Source organism: Diorhabda carinulata, chromosome X (genome assembly GCF_026250575.1).
Source record: "Diorhabda carinulata isolate Delta chromosome X, icDioCari1.1, whole genome shotgun sequence".
NCBI classification, from domain to species: domain Eukaryota; kingdom Metazoa; phylum Arthropoda; class Insecta; order Coleoptera; family Chrysomelidae; genus Diorhabda; species Diorhabda carinulata.
The window spans coordinates 17,266,597-17,291,818 of NC_079472.1; the positions used below are offsets into that span (position 1 = coordinate 17,266,597).

At 32.6% G+C, this 25,222-nt stretch overlaps 2 protein-coding genes across 16 annotated transcripts in view; one reads left to right on the plus strand and one right to left on the minus strand.

The window, feature by feature from the left end:
* Window positions 1-3,466, minus strand: part of LOC130900691 (uncharacterized) — an 8,307-nt gene extending 4,841 nt beyond the window's left edge. Inside the window, exons 1-4 of the mRNA XM_057811469.1 lie at window positions 3,316-3,466; window positions 3,135-3,255; window positions 2,928-3,079; window positions 2,519-2,742 (exon numbers count right to left, since the gene is read on the minus strand). Of these exons, the coding sequence (XP_057667452.1) occupies window positions 2,519-2,742; window positions 2,928-3,079; window positions 3,135-3,255; window positions 3,316-3,323 (505 nt within the window). The 5' untranslated portion in view covers window positions 3,324-3,466. The remainder of the gene's footprint in view (window positions 1-2,518; window positions 2,743-2,927; window positions 3,080-3,134; window positions 3,256-3,315) is intronic.
* A 300-nt stretch (window positions 3,467-3,766) lies between these two features.
* LOC130900687 (telomerase-binding protein EST1A) overlaps window positions 3,767-25,222 on the plus strand; it is an 87,036-nt gene continuing 65,580 nt past the window's right edge. Inside the window, exons 1-19 of one of the 15 annotated variants that reach the window (XR_009060203.1) lie at window positions 3,767-4,003; window positions 4,821-5,116; window positions 5,167-5,380; window positions 6,702-6,885; window positions 6,946-7,111; window positions 7,164-7,456; window positions 7,513-7,736; window positions 7,790-8,016; window positions 8,992-9,155; window positions 9,505-9,531; window positions 10,064-10,290; window positions 10,733-10,892; window positions 10,946-11,439; window positions 13,165-13,405; window positions 13,469-13,547; window positions 13,613-13,723; window positions 14,372-14,593; window positions 14,654-14,715; window positions 15,134-15,279. Coding sequence is in view for 2 of the 15 variants with exons in the window: in XM_057811460.1 (XP_057667443.1) it covers window positions 4,847-5,116; window positions 5,167-5,380; window positions 6,702-6,885; window positions 6,946-7,111; window positions 7,164-7,456; window positions 7,513-7,736; window positions 7,790-8,016; window positions 8,992-9,155; window positions 9,505-9,531; window positions 10,064-10,290; window positions 10,727-10,892; window positions 10,946-11,439; window positions 13,165-13,405; window positions 13,469-13,547; window positions 13,613-13,723; window positions 14,372-14,593; window positions 14,654-14,715; window positions 15,134-15,279 (3,517 nt within the window). In the remaining 13 variants the exon portion in view is untranslated. Of the gene's footprint in view, window positions 4,275-4,820; window positions 5,117-5,166; window positions 5,381-6,701; window positions 6,886-6,945; window positions 7,112-7,163; window positions 7,457-7,512; window positions 7,737-7,789; window positions 8,017-8,991; window positions 9,156-9,504; window positions 9,532-10,063; window positions 10,291-10,726; window positions 10,893-10,945; window positions 11,440-13,164; window positions 13,406-13,468; window positions 13,548-13,612; window positions 13,724-14,371; window positions 14,594-14,653; window positions 14,716-15,133; window positions 15,280-25,222 lie in introns of all 15 variants that reach the window. The other 14 variants (XM_057811460.1, XR_009060200.1, XR_009060201.1 and 11 more) reach the window with 14 other exon arrangements.

Below are 25,222 nucleotides of genomic sequence, written 5' to 3' on the forward strand. Positions count from 1 at the left end.
ATAATTTTTATTATTAGATACTTTTCGGTCTTTGCGTGCTCAGAACAATTTTTCAAAAAAAATTATCGTATTTACGCGTTTGCTATATTGGTCAGATAAATAACATTGTCATAGCTCCGCCCTCAGCTGTTTCCGCAATTTTATATTTGATATTTAGAGACTCCACCCTCGTCCCATCTTACAAATAAAACCCTATCCATCACCGGCATGATACGGAAATCTAGCCAATGTAAATTTAGTTTTTGAAACAGTTTGAATTACAAAATTCATATTATGAGTGATTGAAGAATTGATAATTAATTTTATGGCATAAACTACCCAAACACACATGAATAAAGGTTAGTTTTGTAGGGTAAACGGGGTTGTTAGTTCATAGTTTTTACTTTTACTTATCTGTAACCTCTTCGGCACGAATACGATTTCCGTGGCGCTTGGATTTGACTTTGCCATTTTGTAATTCTACCCAAAGAAGTCGAAAATGAAAAATAAAATTTTTCGATATCTTGCCTTGTTTTCGAGATATCGATACTTGAAGTTGGAAAAATTTATTTTTATTTAATATTCGTATATATCAACCTAACCTATCCTAACCTTCTCTCGTGGTGAACTTTGACCGTGACCCCGGACCTTGGTGTGTCAAAAAACCACAGGCCGCGAGGAACGGGTGAGTTTGGAGAAGGGAGATTGGGGACAGTTAAATTCGGAGCGGGTAGATTTGGAACGATTTTTTACAGTCATTTTTCTTATTCGGCTGATTTTGTCGTTAAAAATAAGATAAGTTATGCAAAACTAATTGCTAGAGAACTTTTCCAGGATAATTGTGAAATACTACAGTAGTTTGGCTTTTCAATTATAAAGCAAACGGAAATAAATAACTTTTGAAACGTATGTTTTACTCGAAAGAGGATATTTTTATATTAAATTACTAATCAAATCTTCAAACTATCATTGAATATTTTTTTTCTTTTATAAATAATGAAAAACAATCGACAATTTATTATGGAACACATCAAATTATTCATGTATTTATCGTATGTTAAGTTATATTCATTACAGAGGGATGAAAGTTATCAAAAATTACTCATTGTGTTAAAAAAATCTGTTTTTTTCAATATAATTTTTAAGTATCGGGGTGAATAATATAAAAAATCTTTTGTTTATTGAATGACAAAATTCATATTGAATTTGAAGTGATAAAATATTCATTTGAAACGAAGTATCGAACGCCATCTGTTCAATAAAGCGAATTTTGAACTAACGTTTGATTATAACTTTATGTATCGATATCTTGAAAACGAAGCGAGATATCAAAAAATTTCATTCTTCATTTTCGATTTATTATAACCTAATTAAGTCAAATACCATAAGTGCAGAGGTATATTTCTTGTCCATTCGATTTTATCATTAATTGCTTCCTATTTAGCACGTCTTCAGTTCGGCCTTCTTTTATTTCAGATTGTTTGTTATTTCAGTATTCTTCACCCTCTAAATCTTGAACTTTTTGATAATCAGACGATATAGCAAAGTCGTGAAAAAAATGCCCACTACCCCTTTCTACAAACAGGGTAATTGCGGAGGGCGATTACGTTATAGCTTTTTTACTTCTGAATTATTTATTTATTTTTTTAATTTCAAAAATTTGTCTGTAAAAGACACTGCTGTAGTTTTTAATTTCATATTAAACAGACAAACTCGACAGGCTAGATTTTTTTATTTAGGATTCAGTTGGATGATTTGGGATAGCCCTGATATAGGACTTGTTCCCTCTGCAAGAGGTTGAATTGGAATTCTTTAAAAACAAGTTCGCCAGAAGGCAGAAACTAATAGAAAGTATTGATTGTGGGTAAGTAAATGATAATACAGGGCACATTTTATTCGAATAAGGACTAGCGCATACATACTTTTAGTTAAACAACTATTTTATTGAGTATCATATGTTTAAAAGAATATATTAAATCGTACATACTGACAACTCGATAGTTGCTTTATCGATTTGCTGTTTTTCATTTAAAAGTTGGACAACTATCGATCATAGATGATTTCGAAATGATTTCATTGAAATTTCTTTCACTCATTCTGCAATCGCTGAGAAATTTATCAGGGTAATTTTTCGTCTCCTTGTCCTCCTTGGCCCCCTTGTCCAGTGCTCCTCCTTCGAATGAAGGGGAGCACTGGCCAAAGCTCTTCGATTAATCATTCTATACTATTAATAAGGAATGATCGATATCCCATCGACTATTAATTGTCTGTTTGCGCATCCTACACAACTAAATAGTTAAGTCGAGATTAAATCGTGGACGCCCATCGAGTCTAAGAGTACAGAAACTATTTTTGGTTGATTGGAGTAGATGATGACATGAAATTAATCATTATTGTGCCTTTTATCATTTCCCTAATATGCAGTCTAAATCCACCCTTATAAAGTAATGTATCGTCCTTATTATACAGTTTTGGGAAAAAAATTTAATGTATATAATTGTAGACCACCCTGTTTTTAGAGATATTTTATAAGACTTACAAGTTCCTGTATAACAGTTCGTAATTGGATAAACTTTGGATACTGGTCTATGTTTGATACAAGTACAGGGTGCTCTAACATTTTTTACTTCGTCATCTGCTAAAGTAAAAACATGCTTTCCAGTTAGAGTTTGATACACTCTTATAACCCCATCAGCGTAGCCTACAGCAATATAATCAAATTCCTCATTATATTTACAACATAGAGCTTCCCTAGGTCCTTCGCTAAAAATAAATCGTACAATAATAATAACAAAATTAGTCACGAAACACAGAAACTTAAGACCAGAACAATTTTGGTTAAAATTATATACATTGAGCACGGGAATAAAAATATTTAACAAAAAAATATTATTTTCGACGATTTATGGACGAATGCAAAGGATGTACATAGAAATTATCGTCCTTACATTTGAGATACAAGAGTGATTCTACCTTCCAGGTTAGTGGAATCTTTCATTTTTTTGGATTTCGATTGTAAGATTTTTTCTTCAGTTTCTTCATCAATATCGTCTGCTTCATAAATTGTATTTGATTCGGTAATTTTTTTATCCTTTGTTTGCTGAATATATCAATAGTTTATACGGAAATATTTTATCAATAAAAAATTAGCTTACTTGTACCGATGTATTTAAATCAGTATCACGCTGGGAAAAACCTTTCATTTGGGGACCCATTGGCTTATCAAGATCTACTGTAAGTAGTTTTTGATAATCCAATTTTTTCTGATTAGGATAACTAAAAACAATAAATTAAACGAATAATGTAATATTCTAATGGTTATTTCAAAATACCAACTTTTTCATGTTTTGCTTTATTATATCATACGATTCTAAATATTTAGCCTAAAAGAGAATTCTGTTTTACCCAAACCACAACTAAAATTTTTTAATATACTTGGTATTAAAAGTGACTTTTTAATGACATTTACTTAATATATTAATATTATATCTAGTCCGTCACTGTCCTTTATGTCAAATTGAAAAATGTCATTCCACCAAAAATAAACGAAGATGTAAAAAGCGTTTTATCATAATAAATATTTTGAATATGATCATTTTTCTTTAGTTTATATTGAAATAGATATTATCTTTATTGAAAACTATTTATTTATTATTCAAGAAAGAATTAGATATTCATGGTGGCCTTTACATTAAATCCAACCAGATGTCTGGAACGTAAGACTTTCATCCACTATTTGGAAATTTTATATTAGCTTTTCCAAAAACGTGACTTCGTGTTTTTTTTGTTTCTTTAGTAACTGTAATGTCTTTTTCAATCAAAGAAATGTTGAATAACCTTTAACTTTTGAAGTTAACTGATTTTTGTGAAATATCTTTATAAATTTAGAAACATCTTACGTTCGAAAATTAATTTTAAAATTCCCGCTATAATAATACTCCATTAAAATACCAACGTACAGAAATGAAATTCAAGTTTTCAAGGTTAAAATATATCATATTTTGTTGAAGCAAGCAATTTTTTGGTAAGTTTACATGACAGGAAGTATATAAAATGATCATTTAAATTGTTTTTGAATATTAAAAAAATAATAAGATTTGTTAAAATGTCGAACTAGTGTCATGGCTATTTTCGAAGCATCAAATAGTAATGGGAAGATACGTGTTTATAGTGTACAAAAACGTACATTTAAAAAGATAAATGTAAAGCATTTGTCGTATATACAAAATTTAAATATTTAAAACAGCTCCTCAACTTTAAATCAGAGTAATTAGCTAAATTTATTTATTATAAAAGTATGTAACCTATACTATAAACAAAGAATATTACTCAATATTAATTTTTGAAGAGCACATGCTTTCTTTGAGCAAGTTTGATTTCAACAATAAGGATAATTTAATATTCATTTATAGTTTGAATTTTTAATATATAGGTTATAACTCAAAGGGCAAGATAACTAAATCTAGATAGTTTCTTTACTTTTATCAAAAAATGTGTAACTTTAATCTGATAAGTTTAAATTTCTTTTTGATTGTTCTAATGTCCCATATTCTTTTATTTGGAATAATTCTATTAATTATTGTGCAATCATCATTTTTATCAAGCCCAAAGTTAATTAAGAAATATCACTGTTTCAAAGTGATGAAATCATCTAGATATAATCTATAATATATGTTTTAAGTAATAATCAATGTTAATTATTAACAATTACCTTCCTTTTACGCCAATAATCTATAATGTATATCTATAAAAGTACTCAAGCAATTCTTTTGAAAATTAACAAACTATTTTCTGCTACCTTATTCAGTCTTCCGAATCTTATGATTTCTCTTCTTTTTGAGATTTTATTCTAGTACCGTATCATAATATGCGACGAGGAAAACCTCCCCAACAATTATACAGACCAGGAAGTGGCCCATTAAAAAAATCAAGTACAATAGAAGAATCTGATTCAGATACAAATATTTTTAATTCAAGACATAAACAAGAGGAAAATACTCGGAGAGATAATTCTAAATTTCATAGTGAAAGTAGTTCACCAAGAGAAAGAATTAAAGATATTGATAGAGCTATTACACAATTGGGGGATATTTCTCTCAATAATGATGTAACGAGACGTCCAAAAAAACCTGATCAGGTAAATATAATTTTTGTAATGTAAAGTTTGTTTTTTAATATTTTTTATAGGAACGTTACGTGCCTAGACCCCTTGCTCAATCTAGAGAATTAAATTCTTCACAAGACATGACAAGCCGTAACACATTTGCTCATATTAATGGTACAAACAGTGGTGATAGAGGGGGGCATAAAAGGACAACTTTTATAGAGCGACACCAAGCTGATCAGAAAAATGATTGGAGGGAAGAAGCAGCTAGACAAAGGCAACAAGTAGATACCAGAGGTAAAAAGAATTAGAAGATTTCCATTTGCTTTTATATTTTATGTAATATTTTTTTATTTATCCTTATTATTAAAAAAAAAGTAAACTGTCAAATATTCCTGGTATATATCTAATTGTAATGAGCTTAGTGAAAGATCAATGACTTTGTTTATATTAACAAAGATAAACTTTTTAAGAGTTTTTATTTAATCATTACCCAGTTGGCACTTGTCCAAAATTAAATGTCTACCCATTGAATTCAATGAATCACAGCTCTAGTAGTTATAAAAAAATATATTATGCTCATTGATATTTAAAATCATAAGTAGAATATCGAAATTATAATTGTGGCAAACTAATATTTTTTTATTCACATAACATAAGAGGAAAAAAGTTTTTCATATTTGAAAATTGAGGTAAAAAATTTGGAAATTGTTTGTGAAAGTTAGAAAAAAAATATATTCAAATATTATATTTTTGGAAGATAATGTAGAATTTGGAACTAGGATCTAATATATTTCAAAACCAATTAAACAAGTAGCTTGTGATATAATTTGATTTTTATGTTTTTTTTTGATATCACTTAATTGCTTAGATTTAGCTAAAACTAATTGAGCTGGATAAGTAAAAGAACTGAAAGTGATTGTTAACCAGAAGAAAATATATCCGGAGAATAAAAAAATCCATAGATAACTGAAAATTTAAATTATTTCAAAAAGCAAATGGTTATGCCTATCAACAAAAAAAGAATATCAAGATGAAGGATTCAATTGAATGGATGACATTTAAAATGACCTGGACATATGTTTCACAGTAGGAAAACTGCTTATATTCCTCTACCTCCAAGAAAGTGTGCTCGTTAGTGAGAAGTATTGTTGTTCTGAAGAAATTTAGTGATCTACTCCAGGAAAGATCTGCCATAGTAATTTTTATTTCAGATTCTTCATTCTTTTAGATGGATTTTATTATCCCAGGAGATTTCCTATAAACAACTCAAAATTTGAACGGTATCCAAGGGCAAATACAACAGTTATAGGATTGGTGATAACATGGAGAGAGTCAGAACTATTGTAGATTGTAGATTCCTGAAGAAACTTTTTTGAATGATCTAGTCCTCGAAGGATCCTCTTTTAGACTCCTTTGTCTCATTTTCCTGAAACACATTTTTTAAATATATTTTCTTATCCCAGAAATGATTCTGGGATATTAATAAAAAAACTAAATGGATTAGTTGATTTTTTAGTTTCTAGAAACGAAATTTTTTACATTTGGTTTGTTATTTTGAAAAAATGAACAACTTGATGTTTAAAGTTACATGTTTGGTATATTTTTTCAAATTTAGGGATGAATAATGGACCAAACAACTCTAATTGGAATCGAACACGGGATACCAGAAGCGTGGAACCATCTGGACAACCAAATCGTAATTACAATACTGAGAAGGTTCAATCAAAGCCACCCAGCGGTAGACGTCATAGCACAGTTGAGGTAGAAATGGAGAAACGCTATAATAGCTTACCTCCAAGGTGAAAAATTCATTTTTTATACATACACATATACAAAAATATAAAAAAATGTTATATTAGGCTTAAGAAAAAAATGTTGGAAGAATGTGGGATTCAACCACCGCCAGTAGTAGAAGAGAACAGTTGGGATGGAAGCAGCGTCACTTTCCAGAAAAACACAAATTTTTTTCATCCCGGTGACGCTTATTATACTCTACCGATGTCTCCGACATCCCACCATCAAAATGTGAGTGACAAAAACACTAAATGACATTAATTTGACTAACATCACATTTTAGATCCATTACGGTTCTAATACATTACCAGGTAAAGGTCGCGGAAGAGGTAGATCGAATTATGATCAAGATATGCATCCACAAATAGGTGTAGTACCATACGATTCCTTAACTCCAAATACAATTAAAAGTCCTGTAAATTCGAGACCATGCTCACCGCCTATAGGAAGAAGTAGACCTCAAACACCTATTAATGATTATACGGATAATAGAAGAGGAACAAGGAGACATGACGATCCTGGGAGAGGACATGATCGAAGAGATAATAATCATAAGAGGGATTTCCCTCATAGAAGGTTCGTTTAAACATAATAATAAATTGAATAGAAAGTTTAAAACTTTTCTTTTTTAGGGATGGCAAAAATTTCAATAGAGATAGAGACAATTTTAATCATAGGGACAATTACAATTGTAATAGAGATAATTATAGTAATAAGGAGCACTATAATCAAAGATGGGAAGAAGATTATAGAGACTCGCGTAATAAAGATAGGAATAGAGATTATAGAGAAAATCATGGTAATAATAGAAGAGATAGAAACGGTAGAAATAATAGGGATCAAAAAAGGGGAGCCGGTGAGTTGTTTGTTGGTATTATAATGATACAAATACGAATTAATCCTTTTTAGGAGGTGGTAATAGGGACAGATTAAAAGATAATCGTGGGGAAATTGATAAGAGGAATAGGGGTAGAGATCATTTTAATCCTCCAGCAGATATAGTTACTGAAGAAAATTGGGATGACGAACTTAGCCAATCTTCTTTGAAACAGAATCAGGAGATGTTTAATAGAGAAGAAATAGATTTTCGTCTCAATATGGAGTCCGCCATAAACGCTGTGATGCCTACGACATTGGTATGTGACATTATATCCCACATCTAATAGAAAAAAGATATAAGTGCGAAAATTATCGCCATTTTAAAAATTGAATTTGAATTATTTCAATTTTTAAGGGTCGAAGCTTGTTTTGAAAACATAATGCAAATACTAGCGACTATATTAAATAACTAGCGGCAAACCCCGCTTTGAATCGCATTTTTAATGTTATAGAAAATATATAAGGATACATTTTTTATCATAGATACTGTAGATTTTTATTTTCGATATTGAGAGACTTATTCGGCCATTAAATATGAGGTGTATATAGAGTATATCCATATATAGAGTAAACTAATTAGCATTCCAGGTCAATCGAAAAATTTCTATATATTTCCTGGTACATTTTAGATCGTTTATCATAAATTGCACTAATTTTAGAATTTTCTAAGTCATTTTAAAAACTCACTCGAACATTCCTAATCGATCATAATCAATTGCACCCATTTTGGAACTGTATAAACCATTCTGGAGATTTCTAGAACTTTCTTAATCATTCTAGAACTTTCTAAATCATTCTAGAACTCTCTAAATCATTCTAGATCATTCTAGAATTTTCTCGAACGTTCCCAATCCATCATAATAAATTGCACTCATTTTGGAACTTCCTATATCATTCTAGAGACTTCTAGAACTTTCTAATCTAAATCATTCTAGATCATTTCTTGAAAATTCCTAATCGGTCATAAAAAATTACACTCATTTTGGAACTTTACAGATTATTTGTGGAATTTCTGGAATATTCTAAAAAATTACACTCATTTTGGAACTTTACAGATCATTTGTGGAATTTCTGGAATGCTCTAAATCGATGATAATAAATTGCACTCATTTTGAAACTTTCTAGAGACTTCTAGAACACTCTAAATCATTCTAGATACTTTCTCCAACATTCTCCAACATGCTGTATCTGTTACATAAAATGTTCTTATTTAATCTGTTTAATGATTATAGGATTGGAGCGAAGAAGTGGAATTACACGATAGATTGGAATCCGAATATTTGAGCGATGCTTTAACAAGAAGTTCCTCTATAGTTAGTTTACAAGAAGTCGGTGCTACCAAATGTTTATCTGGCAATGTTATTGAACCTTCCATTTCATCGAAAAAATCAAGAAGGTAAATTAAATTACCATAAATCTCAATTTATTCGTTAGTGGAATTTTCTAATTCCAAAATGATTTCATACAATTCGTAGAACTAATATTTCAGCTTAAGAGGGTTGTCTTAAAAGTTTCCAACATATTAAATGAATAATGTCATTTCATCAACTTATAAGTCGATAGACATTTTATCCAATAACTTTAATTTTTTAATGCATTTCCAAGGTGTTCCGAATTTTAATGAAACAGCTCTAACTACTCAATTTAGATACTTAGGGCAGAACTTTTCATATAAGGTGAAGCTATATATACAAGTTTATCAGTGGTGTAGCTTTTACAAATATTTAAACATTATTTTCTTTTAGGCGAAATAGACAAAGGAGTAGGAATAGGTAAGATTTTGAACATAGATAAAGCCTGCTTCATTTATTTTTGTTAACCATTTGCATTCACACTTATAATATTGATTTAAAAACTGATTTAACAAAAAATTTTATTCAATAAGTTAACTTACAGCTTATAAGAAAAAATTGTGAAAACACTATTTACCATAAGTAATTATATTCCAAAGTATAATTTGTGTTACTATTTTGAGGCTACTAAAGTGAGAGTGTGCCATACTGGGAAGGGCAGGGTTATGTGTCAAACAATATTCTCGGATCTTTTATGTTGATTTTTTTCATTTTTTTATATTTGCGCATCTCCTGGACAAAACTCTCACTGATTATACGTGTAGAGGTACTTGGCAATTTACAGTGTGTTCCATAATGGTTGAATTGAAAAAATACATTGGAATTATCTTAATTCTACTCCAATATAAAAACATTTTTTGTTAAATCCATTTTGTGAGATTGAACTTTCGAAACTAACCTCAATCTTTCCGGTAACGGTTTATCAAATAAATTGTCCAACTATTTATTTCAGGAGTAGACAACGAGACGACAGTCATTCAAGAACAAGACACAATAATCGTACTAGAAAAAATTCTACCACGAGTATTGATAGCAGAGATAGTTTTAGAGTATCACGGGAACCTTGTCCAAGTTCTTCTAGAAGAAATTCACGAGATACCAGAGACCCAAGCTACGATAGTTATCACAATAATTCAAGAAACGTCAGCAGAGATAACAGTTGGGATAGGCATACCCAAAGTTAGTATAATCAAAGTTGAAATTAAATTAAACGTTTCTATTCGATTCCTACCTCTTATTTACTAATTGAACACACTATTTATTTATAGCACTCACTATTACACTGTCTGACGTTTCGATAACCAATGACTTGACTCACCTGAATTTTCCTACAAATAAACCTCCCGCGAAAATTAGTACCAGCGGGAAAATCTCCTTGGCGGCAATATATTCATTGAGGTTTTCCCGCTGGAATTAATTTTCGCGGGAGATTTATCGGTGAGAAAATTCAGGTAAGTTAAGTTATTAAATTTTAGTTTACCTTGAGTCTCTGAAGACGATAACTTGGTTATCAAAACACTCATATCAGACAGTGTAATTATGTGTTATGGTGTAGTGTGGGTGTAATCAGTGTGTTCAGTACCTCTAATTTTTTTAATATAATAATAAACTGCAGTTACAGAAAATTGGAGACAAGAAATCGAAAGAAAAAGAAACGAAAGCGAAAAAGATATCACTAATGTAGATACTAGTACTAAAAAGGCAGGTGTCATAGTACTACCTCAACAAAATAACGAAGTTAAAAAGCCTATACCAACTTTAGTAACACAAGATCATCCAAGGTATTATCATTTTTTTTTATGAATTATATTTATTTTATTGATCTATTTATCAGGTATCCCGATAATCGGCGATATCCAGGACAACAAAAGAGCTTATACGATCCCAACAATCCCAACAAACCTATAATAGTAAAATCTGCAAGTACTAGAGTGAGCGTACCCGGTTTTTCTGATAACAACGAATCCGTACCGCCGCCTCAAATGTATACCACCGATCAATTCGGCAACATCCGTCCTCCTTGGTACGACGAAACATCGGATTCCTTCAAATCCTGTCATTATCCTGATCTTTTGAGGGATATTAAAAGAGCTGATAACGAATTACAATACGTTATCAAAAGAGGTTTGCTTTTGTTACATTGGGATCAAGTCGATCAATTGAGGTGTTTTTTAAAAGAGGCTTTGGAATATTTAATTTGCAAGTCTATTAAATTCTGTCAGACGGAAAAAGTGGAACAACATTTTTGGAATATACTGTATCACAACATAATCGAAATTACTAGGAAGGCTATAAAGGATGACCACGAAAACAAGGAAAAATATAAAGGTCAGTAATGATTATATGAAATATTTTTCCATTACAATGTTTATTTGTGGGTGCTTTTGTGCAAAGAAAAAAATAGCATAGTTCTATGGTTCAGTTCATCAAAATAGTCGTAATTGCATTACAAAGTGTAGTTCTATAATTCAGATAATGAAAATAGTGATAATTTCACTAAATTGTAGTTCTATAGTTCAAATCTAGTAATAGTTATTATTTCCCTATAAATTGTAATTCTATGGTTCATATAATCGAATTAGTCGTAATATCACTAAAAATTGTAGTTCTATGATCATATCATCATAATAGTGAAAACTTCACTATAAATTGTAGTGCTTTGGGCCGGATTATCAAATTAGTTGTAATATTTCTATAAATTGTAGTACTAGAGATCAGATCATCAGATCAATCGAAATAACCTTAATTTCACTATAAATGATAGTTATATGGTTCATATAATCGGAATAGTTGTAATTTCTCTATAAAATGTACTTCTATGTTCAATTAAATAGTGGTAATATCACTGTAAACTGTAGTTCTATGATTCTGATCATCAAAATGGTGACAATTTCACTATAAATTGTAATTCTATAGTACAGATCATTGAAATGATAATATCACTATAAATAGTAGATCTATGATACAGATAATTGAAATAGTGATACTTTCACTATAAATTGTAGTTCTATGGTACATATAATTGAAATAGTGAGTTTTCTGTAGTATGTCAACTACTTTTATGTCCTTTTGTATGTTGTTTTGTCAGCTAATTTGATTCTCTATTGAGTATTCTTTTGGAACACACTCGTAACAACTTAAAACAGTCCAGAATATTTATGAAAAAAATAACTTTTCTAGTATTATTAAAATATTAATTTATACAGTGGAATCTCTAAAATTTGAACTTTGTGAAGTGGAAAAAAATGTCGTTTCTTTTCGTTAAAAACTCTGTATCTCGAATTATTTAGGTTTTGTATCATGGAACAAAATGAGTAGACATTTTAGTATATATCAAAATATGAAGTATCTATGGGTCACTTCTGAAATTATTTCAAATTTTGATAATATGGTCTTTCCGAGAAAACAACTGGCAAATGCCACGACGAATTTCGAATTACATTGGAAGATAGTCATGCTCACTCTTTTATCAATATCAAAATTACTGGTCGTTGAACATCACGTTCTTCAGAAGAAATGTAGTTCAATATTCTTCAAGGCATTAGCCAGGAAAGTAGTTCTTTGCTCAGAGATATCACATTATCAAATTAGGTGATAAATATATATTTCATATTTTAAATTATATTCGACGCATCTTGTATATCACCAACAAGTTCATATTATCGCCGACTATGGCTAGATTTTATTTCACTGATGGTTCGCAGTTGTAAGTAAAGATTGCGTTAGATAGCGTTTGCTGAGAATTGTTTATCCGAACAAAATAGTAAAGCTCGTTGGTGTTGTCTTCAGTTCGGATTAGAGGATGTTACGCCGCTCTGATGTGACGCAAAAACGTGCAAACTAGTTAGCGGTTACGCTTCTCTTCTTGCAATTGCGAGCCATGATTATATCAAATTAACTTTCTTCAGAGGAGATTTAATACAATATTCGTCAAGGTTTTAGCGAGGAAAGTAATTGTTTGCTTCTATGAAGAACGGCAACCCATATTTTCGAATATTGAAATTCGAAATGATTTCTGAGGTTAAAGTGTCTTGAAATGAACGATTTTTTTAGGTTTGTTGTTAAACTTGATAGACGAAGGTACCAAATACTATGAAAGATTAATATCACTGTTGGAAAAAACGTTTGATTTCAAAGTGAGCAATTATCTAAAAGAAAATATGGTTTCTCACAAAGGTTTGGGGTTGGTAGGAATGGCGTTGATATCGTGTCAAAAATTATTTTTATTTTTGGGCGATTTGGGAAGGTATCGTGAAGAGGTCAATGAAACATGCAATTACGGAAAATGCAGACAGTGAGTACAATTATTATTTACACGGTTAGCGAATTTTGAAATTTTCTCTTTTTCTTTTTCAAGGTGGTACATCAAATCACACGAAATTAACCCTAAAAATGGGAAACCTTATAACCAACTGGCAATTTTGGCGGTTTATGCTGTAAGATTAATTTTTTTTTTATTATTTTTAATCACGCTGTTGGTTATTTATTTTCATTGTTGTAGAGAAGGAAATTGGACGCTGTTTATTACTATATGAGGAGTTTGATGTCTTCCAATCCGGTCCCATCTGCATGGCAAGATTTGATATCGTTATTTGACGAAAACAGAAGAAAAGTAAGTTTATATAATTGTTAATTACTGAATTAATTAAATTATCAAAAGTGTCTTTATACTGAATACTCTTATTTCGTTATAATTAAATTTTCGGAGGATGGATCATCAAAATTATTCTGATCAATGAGTGACACTTAGTTTTACTTAAATAGATTGTATTTATTTTTTAATCAACAGCTGTGGTACTCAAATAATTTCAATTTGAATCAACTATATTTTTCTGATTTCTTAAAAATGTTTGAAGGATTTTTATTTAAATGAAGTTTTTTTACATGCTGCTATTTACATCAGTATCATCAATTGTGTGTATGTATGTTTATAAATTTATTCTTTAGTTTAGAAATTATATTTTTAGGTAGTTCGTTCGATTTATATGATTAAAATATTGTAACACACTGGGAGTTTTGCCCTTCATTGTGTTCTATCGTTAGCCTCGTTTATAGCCATCATCGATGGTTTTTTAAACATAGCTTAGATCAGTTCAAAATAATTAATAACTTAGGAATCATATCGGAAAATTACAAGTAAACTGGGGAAATATCAATTGAGCAACTTATCCAGTATTGTTCAAGGTTTCTTTATATCAATGTTATTGTTTTTTATTGGTACCTGTGAAGACTTTCAATTATCCTATTATTATATTTTTAGTACGAACAAGGCGAAAAGAAACGCAGAGAAGAAAGATTGGAAAAACAACGTCTTCAAATGAAACAAAAAGAATCCGAAGATTCGAATAACACCCCCGGTTCGTTGAGAAAAGAGACTTGGATACATCCCGAAGGAGGTAGACGAGTTTACAGAACTACCAAAGCTAATATCGAACAGAATTATTCCGACGACGAAGATCTTTCGGCTTTGAGTAGCGTTGAGGTAACAATTGAAGCAAAAATTTATAATGAAAACTGAAATGAATTTTTTTTTTCGTTTCAGGTTAACAAACGATTCGTTATAACTTATTTACATGTACACGGGAAGCTTATAACTAAAATCGGGTGAGTAGGTGATGAGTGAGCTAAAAAGTTATGTAATAAGTGCCAAAATCGTCAACATCTGATAAACGTACTAAAAGATAGAGTAATTGAGGGTAGTGAATGTAAATTCTCAGAATAAGTATCGAGGATGGTGAAGGTGTATCACGATAAAAAAAGTTCGATTCAAAACGTCTCGCCCGGATTCGCGTAGGTATGGAACAATGAGAAGATAGAGGGGTGCAGGTATTTTGATTTTTACTAAAACGTGTTCTAGGTATATCCGAGAGGTTTAATTTAATTGTATACTGTTAAAAAGGTTACAAAAAAAGGAAACTTGGAATTCCCGGGATCAGGGATGGAAGGTTTACTGTTTTATTTCGAAAATGGTTTTCTATTTTAGGGTAAGCCGTCACTGTAATTGATTAAATTTTTGTTTCAGAATGGAAAGTTTTCAAGAGACGGCTATGCAGATGCTGAAAGAATTCCGCGCCCTTTTACAACACTCACCAGTTCCCATCCCTTGTAATAGACTACTCCAATTACTGGCTCTCAATATGTACGCCATTGATACCACTCAACTTAAGGGTGAGTCATTACCTTTTTTTTAATCACACGCTTTTGACTTTAATGGTTTGGTGCTGGAATCATTATTATAATCATTAGATTTGATTCAATTCGAGTTTTTGTTACTTATAGGGTGATCCAAACATAAAGTATAATTTTGTTTTAACATAATGAACGAAATAAAAATTTATACATACGAGGTGTCGTTAAAATATACAGTGAATTTATTGTGATAGTAGCAATTATTTTAACTGATATGACTCATCCGAGTTTTAATTGGAACTACCACTACACCAACACTCACAATCAAACTGTCTGAAGATGAAGTCTTAGTTATTGAAACGCGCGTTAGACAGTGTAATTGTGAGTGGTTAGTGTAGTGGTACTGTAAACAGTGTGTTTGAGAATATGCCTTATGTGTTGAGATAAGGGGTGATACGTTTAGTGAAATTGTGAAAAAACTCATGAAATGTGTAAATTTGTCTATGGTGGTAGTTTCCATGTTTAAAATATTAACGATAAACGAAATACTGAAAAGTGGAACCAGAAATAAGAGTGTATCAAAAAGGCTTTCGACAAGGAAAATCAACTGTTCATACTATAAATTCAGTGATCGAAAAAAGCTATGAGCAGCAGAAGATCGGAATGCAAATCTATTAATCAACTTCAAACAAGCTTTCAACAAATGAGTTGGTATTCCTGGAACCATTGGTGATATTCATATTGATACACACTGTTTACACTACCACTACACCAACACTCACAATTACACTATACAATTCGACTGAAGGTAAACTGTGAACTTGTCTCTGAAGATGATAACTTGGTTATCAAAATACTGCTATAAATAGTGTGTTCAGTATGAATATCACATACGGTTCTAGGGATTCCAACTTAGATGTCGACTGTAAACCAGTTTCTGAAGACGATAACTTGGTTATCGAAACGCTCATATCAGACAGTGTAATTGTGTGTTGGTGTAGTGCTATAAATAAATAGTGTGTTCAGCATTCAATAGTCTAAAAAGGAGGACAATTAAAATGGACATGGGGCAACTGAAAGTACCATAAAAATTTGATAAGATTGTGTTAAATTCTAGGGAAAGATTGATGACAGAAGAAGGATCATCCGAGGAATTTGGAATAAATGTGAAGGGTAAGTAAGTAAAGGTGATGGATTCTCGGCGGTTTTGTTTTGTTTAGAAAAAATCCTCATAGGTTGAGTGTATTTTTTTTTGGAAATTTACAATACTAATAATTAGAACTTGAAGAAATATTTTATTTTTGACAATAAATCGAACTGAAAAGTGGAAAATAAATATAGTTTAAGGGGGTAATCTGATTTAGAAGCCCAAATTTTAGGCATTTTTGTCATTTACGTAGAAAAATTTCTAGCATCCATTGTGTTATTTGATATTTATTGAGTCAGAATTTCAATAAATTAAAGGCGGGTAAAGTGGGGGCTACAAAAAAAAACGGTGCACCCTACTTGACATGATTCCAGTTCTTGTAGTGATCTGCAACAAAAAATTTTTAAAAATTCTTAATCTGTCGGTATCATTTAGACTGTAGCAAAAAAAATCACAAAATGGCGTCGACATGAAATTGTACAAATTCAGCGATTTACCGGAGATTTTCGAATCGCGCACACTTTGGCTTTTAGTAGACACAGCGTCGAGTAAATTTAGAAGATTCAAGAAAAAAAATTGAATATTTGATCGATAAATACAAATTATATATAAATCGATAGTTTTTTTTGTAAATTAAGGGAATGTCAAGAGTATTTTCTACTATTATTATAAATCTACGTATCATTATAAAAATTATTTTATTTTTAAACTTAAATAAACCTCTTCTCAATTTTGATTTATTATATTAATCACAAATTTTCTTGATTCTATTTCTATGTTACATTTGATCGAAAATATACGATTTGTTAGTGAATTTAATCACCTCTCGATCTTCTTACGTAAAAGGATAAATTGAATAATAAATGCGCAGCGCAAAAATTTCCTTCGGGGCATCATTTTCATCGTCATTATCGCAATCCAAATCTCGATAGTGTTTTTTTTACCACAATTTAAGCGAGCTATCATCTCTGACGTCTGTTATTTTCCGGAACGCAAAGCGTCACTAATAACGCCATTTTGATTTATCGAAGCGCTTTATACGTCTCTTAAAGTGTCTTATCCAAGGATTGGTGTCTCGATACACAACCGCGTTCCGATAATTTGCTTACATTTGCAATTTATATTTTTGACTTTAGGCGTCGTTAGTAATCGAATTGGTTTAATTGAAATTCTATTGAATTCCCGTTTGTTTTTAACAGAATTGCTTGAGAACGGTTCATATCTATAAAACGAGGACGCACCAATAAGTTCTTTTATAAAACACATTTGTGGGTGTACGAGTTTTTGAGCTTTTTCTTTTATCCAGCCTCCACGAGGGTTGCTTCTTGAGTTTTGAGATATGGCAACACTGATGTGAATATGTCAAATTTGACATTACCGTCATAAAGTTTGACATTTTTAATGGTGAACGTATTCAGAACGTGGATTAAATCAACTGCAATGTTGCCCATTTATTCTATTTCGACTCGAATTCAATCGCATTAGAGGATGAATTTCTTGAAGGTCGTCTAAAATATACTGTTGTGCCAGAAAACATAAATGCCATGTGTAAACTGATATTATAAGATCGTTATGTGACATACTGTGAGATTCTAGGGATTTTCGGAAATTATAACCCAGGTTCAGGTAGATCACCTAACAGCTGATTTCGGATCCTAACCCAAAACGATGCGGCAAACTCATCTTTAACTTGGTTTGGAAAAAATTTAGGTTATAAATTGGAACTTGGAACGAAAACTTGAAAAAAGTGGTCTTGAAAAAAAATGTTTTCTACTTCCGCAAACTTCCAACCACATGCCTTGCGATTTATTTATAGTTATCGCAAAGGCCAGACGTACCGCAAATTGTAAACGTTTAAAATCGAATGCTAAATCCGTTGAAAACATCGATATAAGGGGGGTCAAGACATCTTCTTCTTTGTACTTTCCCTTTATGGGCTTAATGACGTTATTCATCAACTTTTCAATGGTCAGGCTTGTTCCATTGCACAGTCGAGATTGACTAATGTTACGCAACATGATGACAAATGATCCTAATTTCAACTGAGGTGGAAATCCGGGCAATTCCAGTGAATTTAAAAACTCCGCGGGATAGTTGACTACGTCATCCTGGTTAATAACGGTGTCGACTGATTTGAAGGAAACCAACTGTCCCGGAACAAAATTCTGATTGGTCGCATCTCTTTTTTGCTCGTTCATCCAGTCAATTATGGTTATTGAACTGTTGCGCTTTCTCTGGGAAATCACGGTGAAGGAGCTCCTCTTTTGAGTCTGTGATATGATAGAAATCTGTGGATAATGTGATGATTCTGGTCGAGATGTCCATTGCGACCAACAACTGCTTCGCAAACACATTTGCAGTTTCATCTTGTTGCAAAAATACTCGCATGTTAGCAGTGAAGTGTCACCATCACAAAAAAAACACCAAAAAAATAAAAAAGAAACACATATCTTGGAATGTCACTATCACAAAGCTTAGCACGTAGCGGAAATCGTCAATCACAAAGATAGAAGGATTCACTCTTCGTCTGAGGTATCGATCGACATAGAGGATGGATAGACATATTAGTTGGTTATCAAATGTCGAATATTATGGTTGCGTTCAGAAATTTAATTCGTGACCAAATATCAAGAAAAAACAAAATTGTTTTTATTCAATTCCGAGCACTTTCATATTTATTCACCTTTTAAATCTTCTCTGAACTTCTACAAATAATTCACGATCCAAATTTACCAAATCGGTCCAGCGCTCTCGAGTTTTATCGAGACTAACGAACAGCACTTCATTTTTATTTGTATAGATTTCATATGTTTATTTCCGTCTATCAAATTTCATATTCTGTTTTTTTAAAAAGAAAAAATGTCATACGATATTTGAGTAACGTCGTATGGAAGTTACAAATACGGTCCTGGCAATACATAATGGCAATGTCTTGATTCTTTTCTTTTGTCTGCTAATGTAGCTTTCCAAGAACACTTCACTTTGGTGCATCTTTTTGTAACAACAGAATATTTAGAAGCGACCTCCCGCGGGATTGGAAACAATGTTCGTTTATTAGAATTCGTAATTGGACATGTGCGCCAACAAAATGAAAAGATTTATTAAACGAGACGATCAGTTTTTCGATTGTTTCTTTTTTTATAATTACTTGGATATAGAGGATCAATTATCTGGTTGATCAATAAGTTTTATCGGTCGATAACATTAACAAGATTTTATAATCTGAGAAAGATTTATTATTCTTGTATCTTAGTACACTCGGTTCAACGATGTGTTGTGAAAGACAGTCGAATTACGCTTTCATGGCTCTCTTTGTTCGCAACAGTTTGTACTTTATTCATTTCTACGATGGGTTCTTGAGCCGTGTAAGATCGTGTGTTATCTTGATGACAAATTACTATTTTTTCTGTGACGGCTATAAAGTTTGACATTTTATCTCTGTTGGCAAGTAATAAAATGTCATTTTATATGAAATTTCTATTTTCTCCGGGAAAAATGAGTACTTTTTCCATATAAACAAAAGTACAATTATTAATGCTGCTATCACAACTCCCGTTGATGTACTTGGTCGCAAATCCGACCTAAAAATCGCCAAAAACGAAATTGCCACGAAAATGTGTAGTCATGCTAACATACATTTACAATGCAATTCTAATACTCGGATACTGGACAAAATCATATCAAGTTGCACAAATCATATTGATTAGTAAACCAGGCAAAGACTCAACTAACATGTCGTCTTACCGTCCAATAAGCCTTCCACCTACAATGTCCAAGCTCCTTGACGATCTACCCAATTTCCACAAGAATGGATCCCTTGCCATCCGACATTTAAACAAGTCCACCGACTCACGCAGAAATAAAAAAAGCCCTGGAAAACACAGACTACTGCTCTGCTGTTTTCCTCGATATCGGACAGGCTTTTGGCAGAGTGTAGCATCACGGGTTGCTATACAAAATATATATATACAACTCTTCCACCAAACTACTACCCACTTCTGAAATCTTACTTAACCAACAGAACCTTCCAAACAAAAGTTAATGAGGAAAAGTACGAGCTATAGTAGCAGGGGTGCCACAGGGTAGCGTACTAGGTTCGCTATTTTACATACTGTATACATCATATATATCAAAGACCAGTATACAATAATAGGAACTTTTGCTGACGACAGTCATCTTTTCTACTGATCAAGAACCACGAAGAACAGCAAAAAATGTTCAGACTTAACCAATTACTAGATTGGCTACAAAAATGAATATGCAGATTGTTGTAAATACTTGGGAATCCATCTAGACAAAAAACTTAACGTTAAAATCCAGTCTCACTTGAAAACAAAGTTCTTATCTACAAATCTTTCTTTCCAAATTGTTGACAGTTATTTTTCTGAAGATTCTTGTCTCCTTTTAGCCTGTGTTCTCCCGTTGCCCAATCGCTGCTGGTTAATTCGAGAATCAGTCTGATGGTTGGGCTCTGCTTGTTCATCTTCCTCATCGTGTCTGAATCAGAGGAGGGAGGTTGCTGTTCCATAGTCTGGCCCGTCGATTGTGTATCAGTTATGACATATCCTACTTCGTTCTTTGCATCGCAGGTTCTAGAGGATTTTTGTGGCGAAGTTTATCATTTAATTTATCTTCAAAGCTAAACTTAGACCTTAGACCAAAGTCTTAGGTGTTATGCCTTGATCCAGCTCGGCTTTCGTTTCATGTCGGTATATCTCAAATCTTTAACATACAAAAATGACATTCGACTATTCCGCCGGAAAATCCTCGAACTCCAGAATGCATCTGTTTTAGGTGGTTGCGCTGTGTTTACTTATTCACATTCCCTTGGCACAGTTTCCCACGTCTTTCGCCATATTTGCATACTCGCCTGTCTCTCCTCAGATTTGATATGGTGTGCAACTCCATTGTCGTTTCTTGTTCGGCGTTAGATGCACTTCCTTTTCTCAGCTAATTGTTCAACTGGCAGCTACCTCGGCGGCCGTTGAGAGTTTAATGTTTTTACAATTCAAGACTAGAGCCAAAATATTTCTCATGCTGCCCAAGGCTTCTGCTGAATACCAAATTAGATGTATAGGAAGGGGAGGCATATCTAGTTGGCCTCTCAGATCTGACTTATTTCCAAAATGGAAAATATTGTGTGATTAGGAACATATTGGCATCTCTACTTCTTTGTTGCTCCATTGTCTTTAGACCTCAAAAAAGGGTCCCGTTAACGCAGGACCTTACTAAAATACAACGATATTTATGGGATATTTAGATTTATTACAAGCAATGGATCGTTCATTTATACATATTGACAAGAAAAAACAAATAATTTCTGTATATCCGATTGGTATCTGTTCGATTTGTGTTATACAAAATGTATCGGAACCGATTTCGAGATGTACACACGTTACATATTTAACTTTACCGCAAAGATATATTATGCAGGAAAGTTTGTGTAACTGCGACTTTTATTTAATAAATTTAACGGTACCGTCTGATACTTGCGGATGAATCAGCACCACTTTTGCTGTTCCTCTTTCTCTCTCTCTTTCTCGATATTTTACTACCAGGAAGAATTCAACGTTTCTGACGTGATTATCTTTATCTACGTCTGCCAGAAAATATGAAGACATGCCACGTTCTATTTCTAAAAATAGGCGAGAATAAGAAAGAAAAATAAAATATCTAATATCTGATACAGTGCAAGGCTATAGAGGATCCCAAAATATGACGGAATAAGGTCATTTATCTCTAAATCAAGTTACATCCCTAATTAATGCCGAAAATTTCGAAAAAAATTGATTTCTTTGCAACACTTTAACCTAAAAATATCAAATTTGGTACATTGTATAAGGGCATTAAGTAATGATCAGTAGAAGAAGATCGAACTATTCTTGAGGGACCAAATTTTTCAGATGTTTGTGATTTAAACATTTTTTGCGTGTCGATTATTCTCTATGCGGTTCTGTTTTCTTTTCCTTGATGTCCATTCTACTCAGGTCCTCCTCTACATCTTTTAATCACTTCGATCTTGGTATTCCTCTTTGTTTATTTCCTAGATTCCTTTATAGTATTGACAAAGCTAAGGTTTCCTCGCCTGTTCTTCGCAGATGCTCTTGTGATCTGATTATTTTCATCAATCTTGATTGGTTCCTAATATTACTCTTATAGTCTTTCTTTCCGCTATTTTCAACTCTTAGTCTTTCCTTTTTGTCATCATCATTTTCCTCTTCTTATTTTGATTTTTAACATCTTGCACGATACGCTCTATAAACTGCTAATATTTTTTCTTTTATTTCCGATCTTCGTTCTCCATTACTGTTGTTCACTTTTTGAATTGCTTGCCATACTTCGTAATTTCCATTTATTCTTCCTCCTTTGTCACTTTCTTTATCATACTTTTCTTGTCGTCTGCTATCATTTGATCCCCCGCCGTTTCTTATGTTTCCTTTCTTTATATTTTTTGTCTAGCAGACAGTGTATCTCTTGTCTGGCTCCTTTATTGATTGGGAATTTTTAAGTTTCTTTTTTACTCGTCAGGACACTTGCTTTTGATTCCTCCGTAGTCATTGCGATAACTTTCAGTTTCGTTCTCACCCCTTGGTCTTTAGGAGTCTTAGTCAACTTTTCCGCATTGATTGAGTCACAAGCTTGTTAGAAATCGATAAACAGCATTTTATTTAATTGTTTGTATTGCATCTATTGTGGATTTATCTTATTCATAAAGCCACATATCAAAATTTAATACAATAAATAGAACTGAAAATTTTACATTTGTCTGGTTTCTAAAGATGGCAGTCAACGTGTTAAACAAAAGCCGTAGATTTGGAAACGGAGACGTTAATATCAGTTATCACACAATTTTATCCCTTGCCGTTGGTAATTTTTATCCACAACTCTGTAGTTAAACAAAATATTGGCGTGTAATTTTTCCGAAATTCCAAATGATCGGTTATAAAATTTAATATCAAAAAAAAAAAAAATTCGAAACGCCAATGCGACGGGGTATTTTATCGAACCATATCGATTTTTTTTTTCGTTCTTTCTATTTTTGAATACCACGTTGAAAGACATGTCTAATTATATATGACTTGGTGGATGAATCAATTCTATAGAAATTTGAAAACGAACAAGATGGAAAGAAAAAAAAAAGACCTGTCTCCAGGTAATGACAACTTGTAAGTGATTGGCCGTCTGCGTAAACGAATAAAAAAATAATAATACTGATTATACGTGGAGAAACGGAACGTGGATGACGACGCAAAGGATTTTTCATCAATATAAAATAATCAGTTATAAGAATCACAAGAGTTTTGGAAATAAGTAACGACACCAAAAACGAGTTACGGGTGAAAAAAAAATCGATTATTATCGAACGCTCGATAATAATAAATGAGTTATTTTGTATTAATATTGAATGTAAAGGGTGTCTCAACCAAAATGCACCATGTTAATTGTAAATGAAACAAAAAGTTTTCAGAGAATTATCTTAATATTTTTTATAATGATAGAATGATCTAGGTGTTTCACAATTAGGTGTGAAACAAAATATCGGCCAAATGCTCGCCACGGATTCGGTGGCATACCTCTATCCGATGGTCCATATTTTCAATGACTTTGAGACATAATTGAGGTTCAATGTCGTTAATGTGCCGAATTATCTCATCCTTTAGCTCTTGAATTGTTCTTGGCTTATTGACATACACTTTTTCTTTCAAATATCCCCAAAGAAAAAAGTCTAACGGTGTCAAATCACATGGTCGTAGCGGCCAATTAACATCGCCACGACGGGAGATAACACGACCATTGAATTTCTCGCGCAAAAGAGCCATTGTTTCGTTGGTTGTGTGGCAAATGTCACAATCCTGTTGGAACCATATATCGTCCAGGTCCATATCCTCAGTTTCTAGCCACAAGAAACCCGTTATCGTGTCGCGATAGCGAAAACCAGTAATTGCTTGACCGACTTCATTTTCGAATAAGTACGGCCCGATGACGCCGCCAGCACCAAACAGTCACTCTTTGGGGATGCGTCGACTTTTCAACAATCACTTGTGGATTCTCATTTGCCCAAATGCGGCAATGCTGCTTGTTAACAAATCCACTGAGATGAAAGTGTGCCTCGTCGCTGAAGATGATTTTCTGTCTGCTCAACCAACCATTCGGCGTATTGACGACGCTTGAAATGATCAGCAGGTTTCAGCTCTTGAGTCAATTGAAGCTTGTAAGCGTGTAAATTCAAATCTTTATTCAAAATTCGCATCGGTGATGTTCGTGAGATGTTTAATTGTTGGGCACGACGACGAGTGGAGATTGACGGCTCTTCTGCCACACTATCGCGAATAACAGCAATGTTTTCCGCAGAACGAACGAGGCGAGCATGCACAGGTGTTTTCACATTTCGTACAGACCCGGTTGTTGACACATTTGGTCGATTATGTTGACCAAAAAAATCACGAAGTGCACGAAATGCACTTGATTTGAACGCCCATTTTCGTAAAAGGCTTCAATAGTCTTAACGCGCTGCTCAATTGTGTACCTCTCCATGGTTGTATTTGTCAAACATTGAAACAAAGAAATGTCAAATTAAGTTGGGCAAACAACCTGACGTTAAGGTGCGACTCACAATTATTATCGTGCATTATAGTTGGACCACCTTTTATAATAAATATGAAACTTGTTATCTATCGATGGTGTGTGTATATAGACCCAAAGGATCTATTGAGTCCCCCTTTCTTGCTGCGATACTGGAGAACCTAGCGTTCACAGCTGATCCATCAATCACACTCCTTTTAAAAAGTCTAGAATGACGGATGGCTTTAATTGCCATAGATCTTCGTCTTTTAT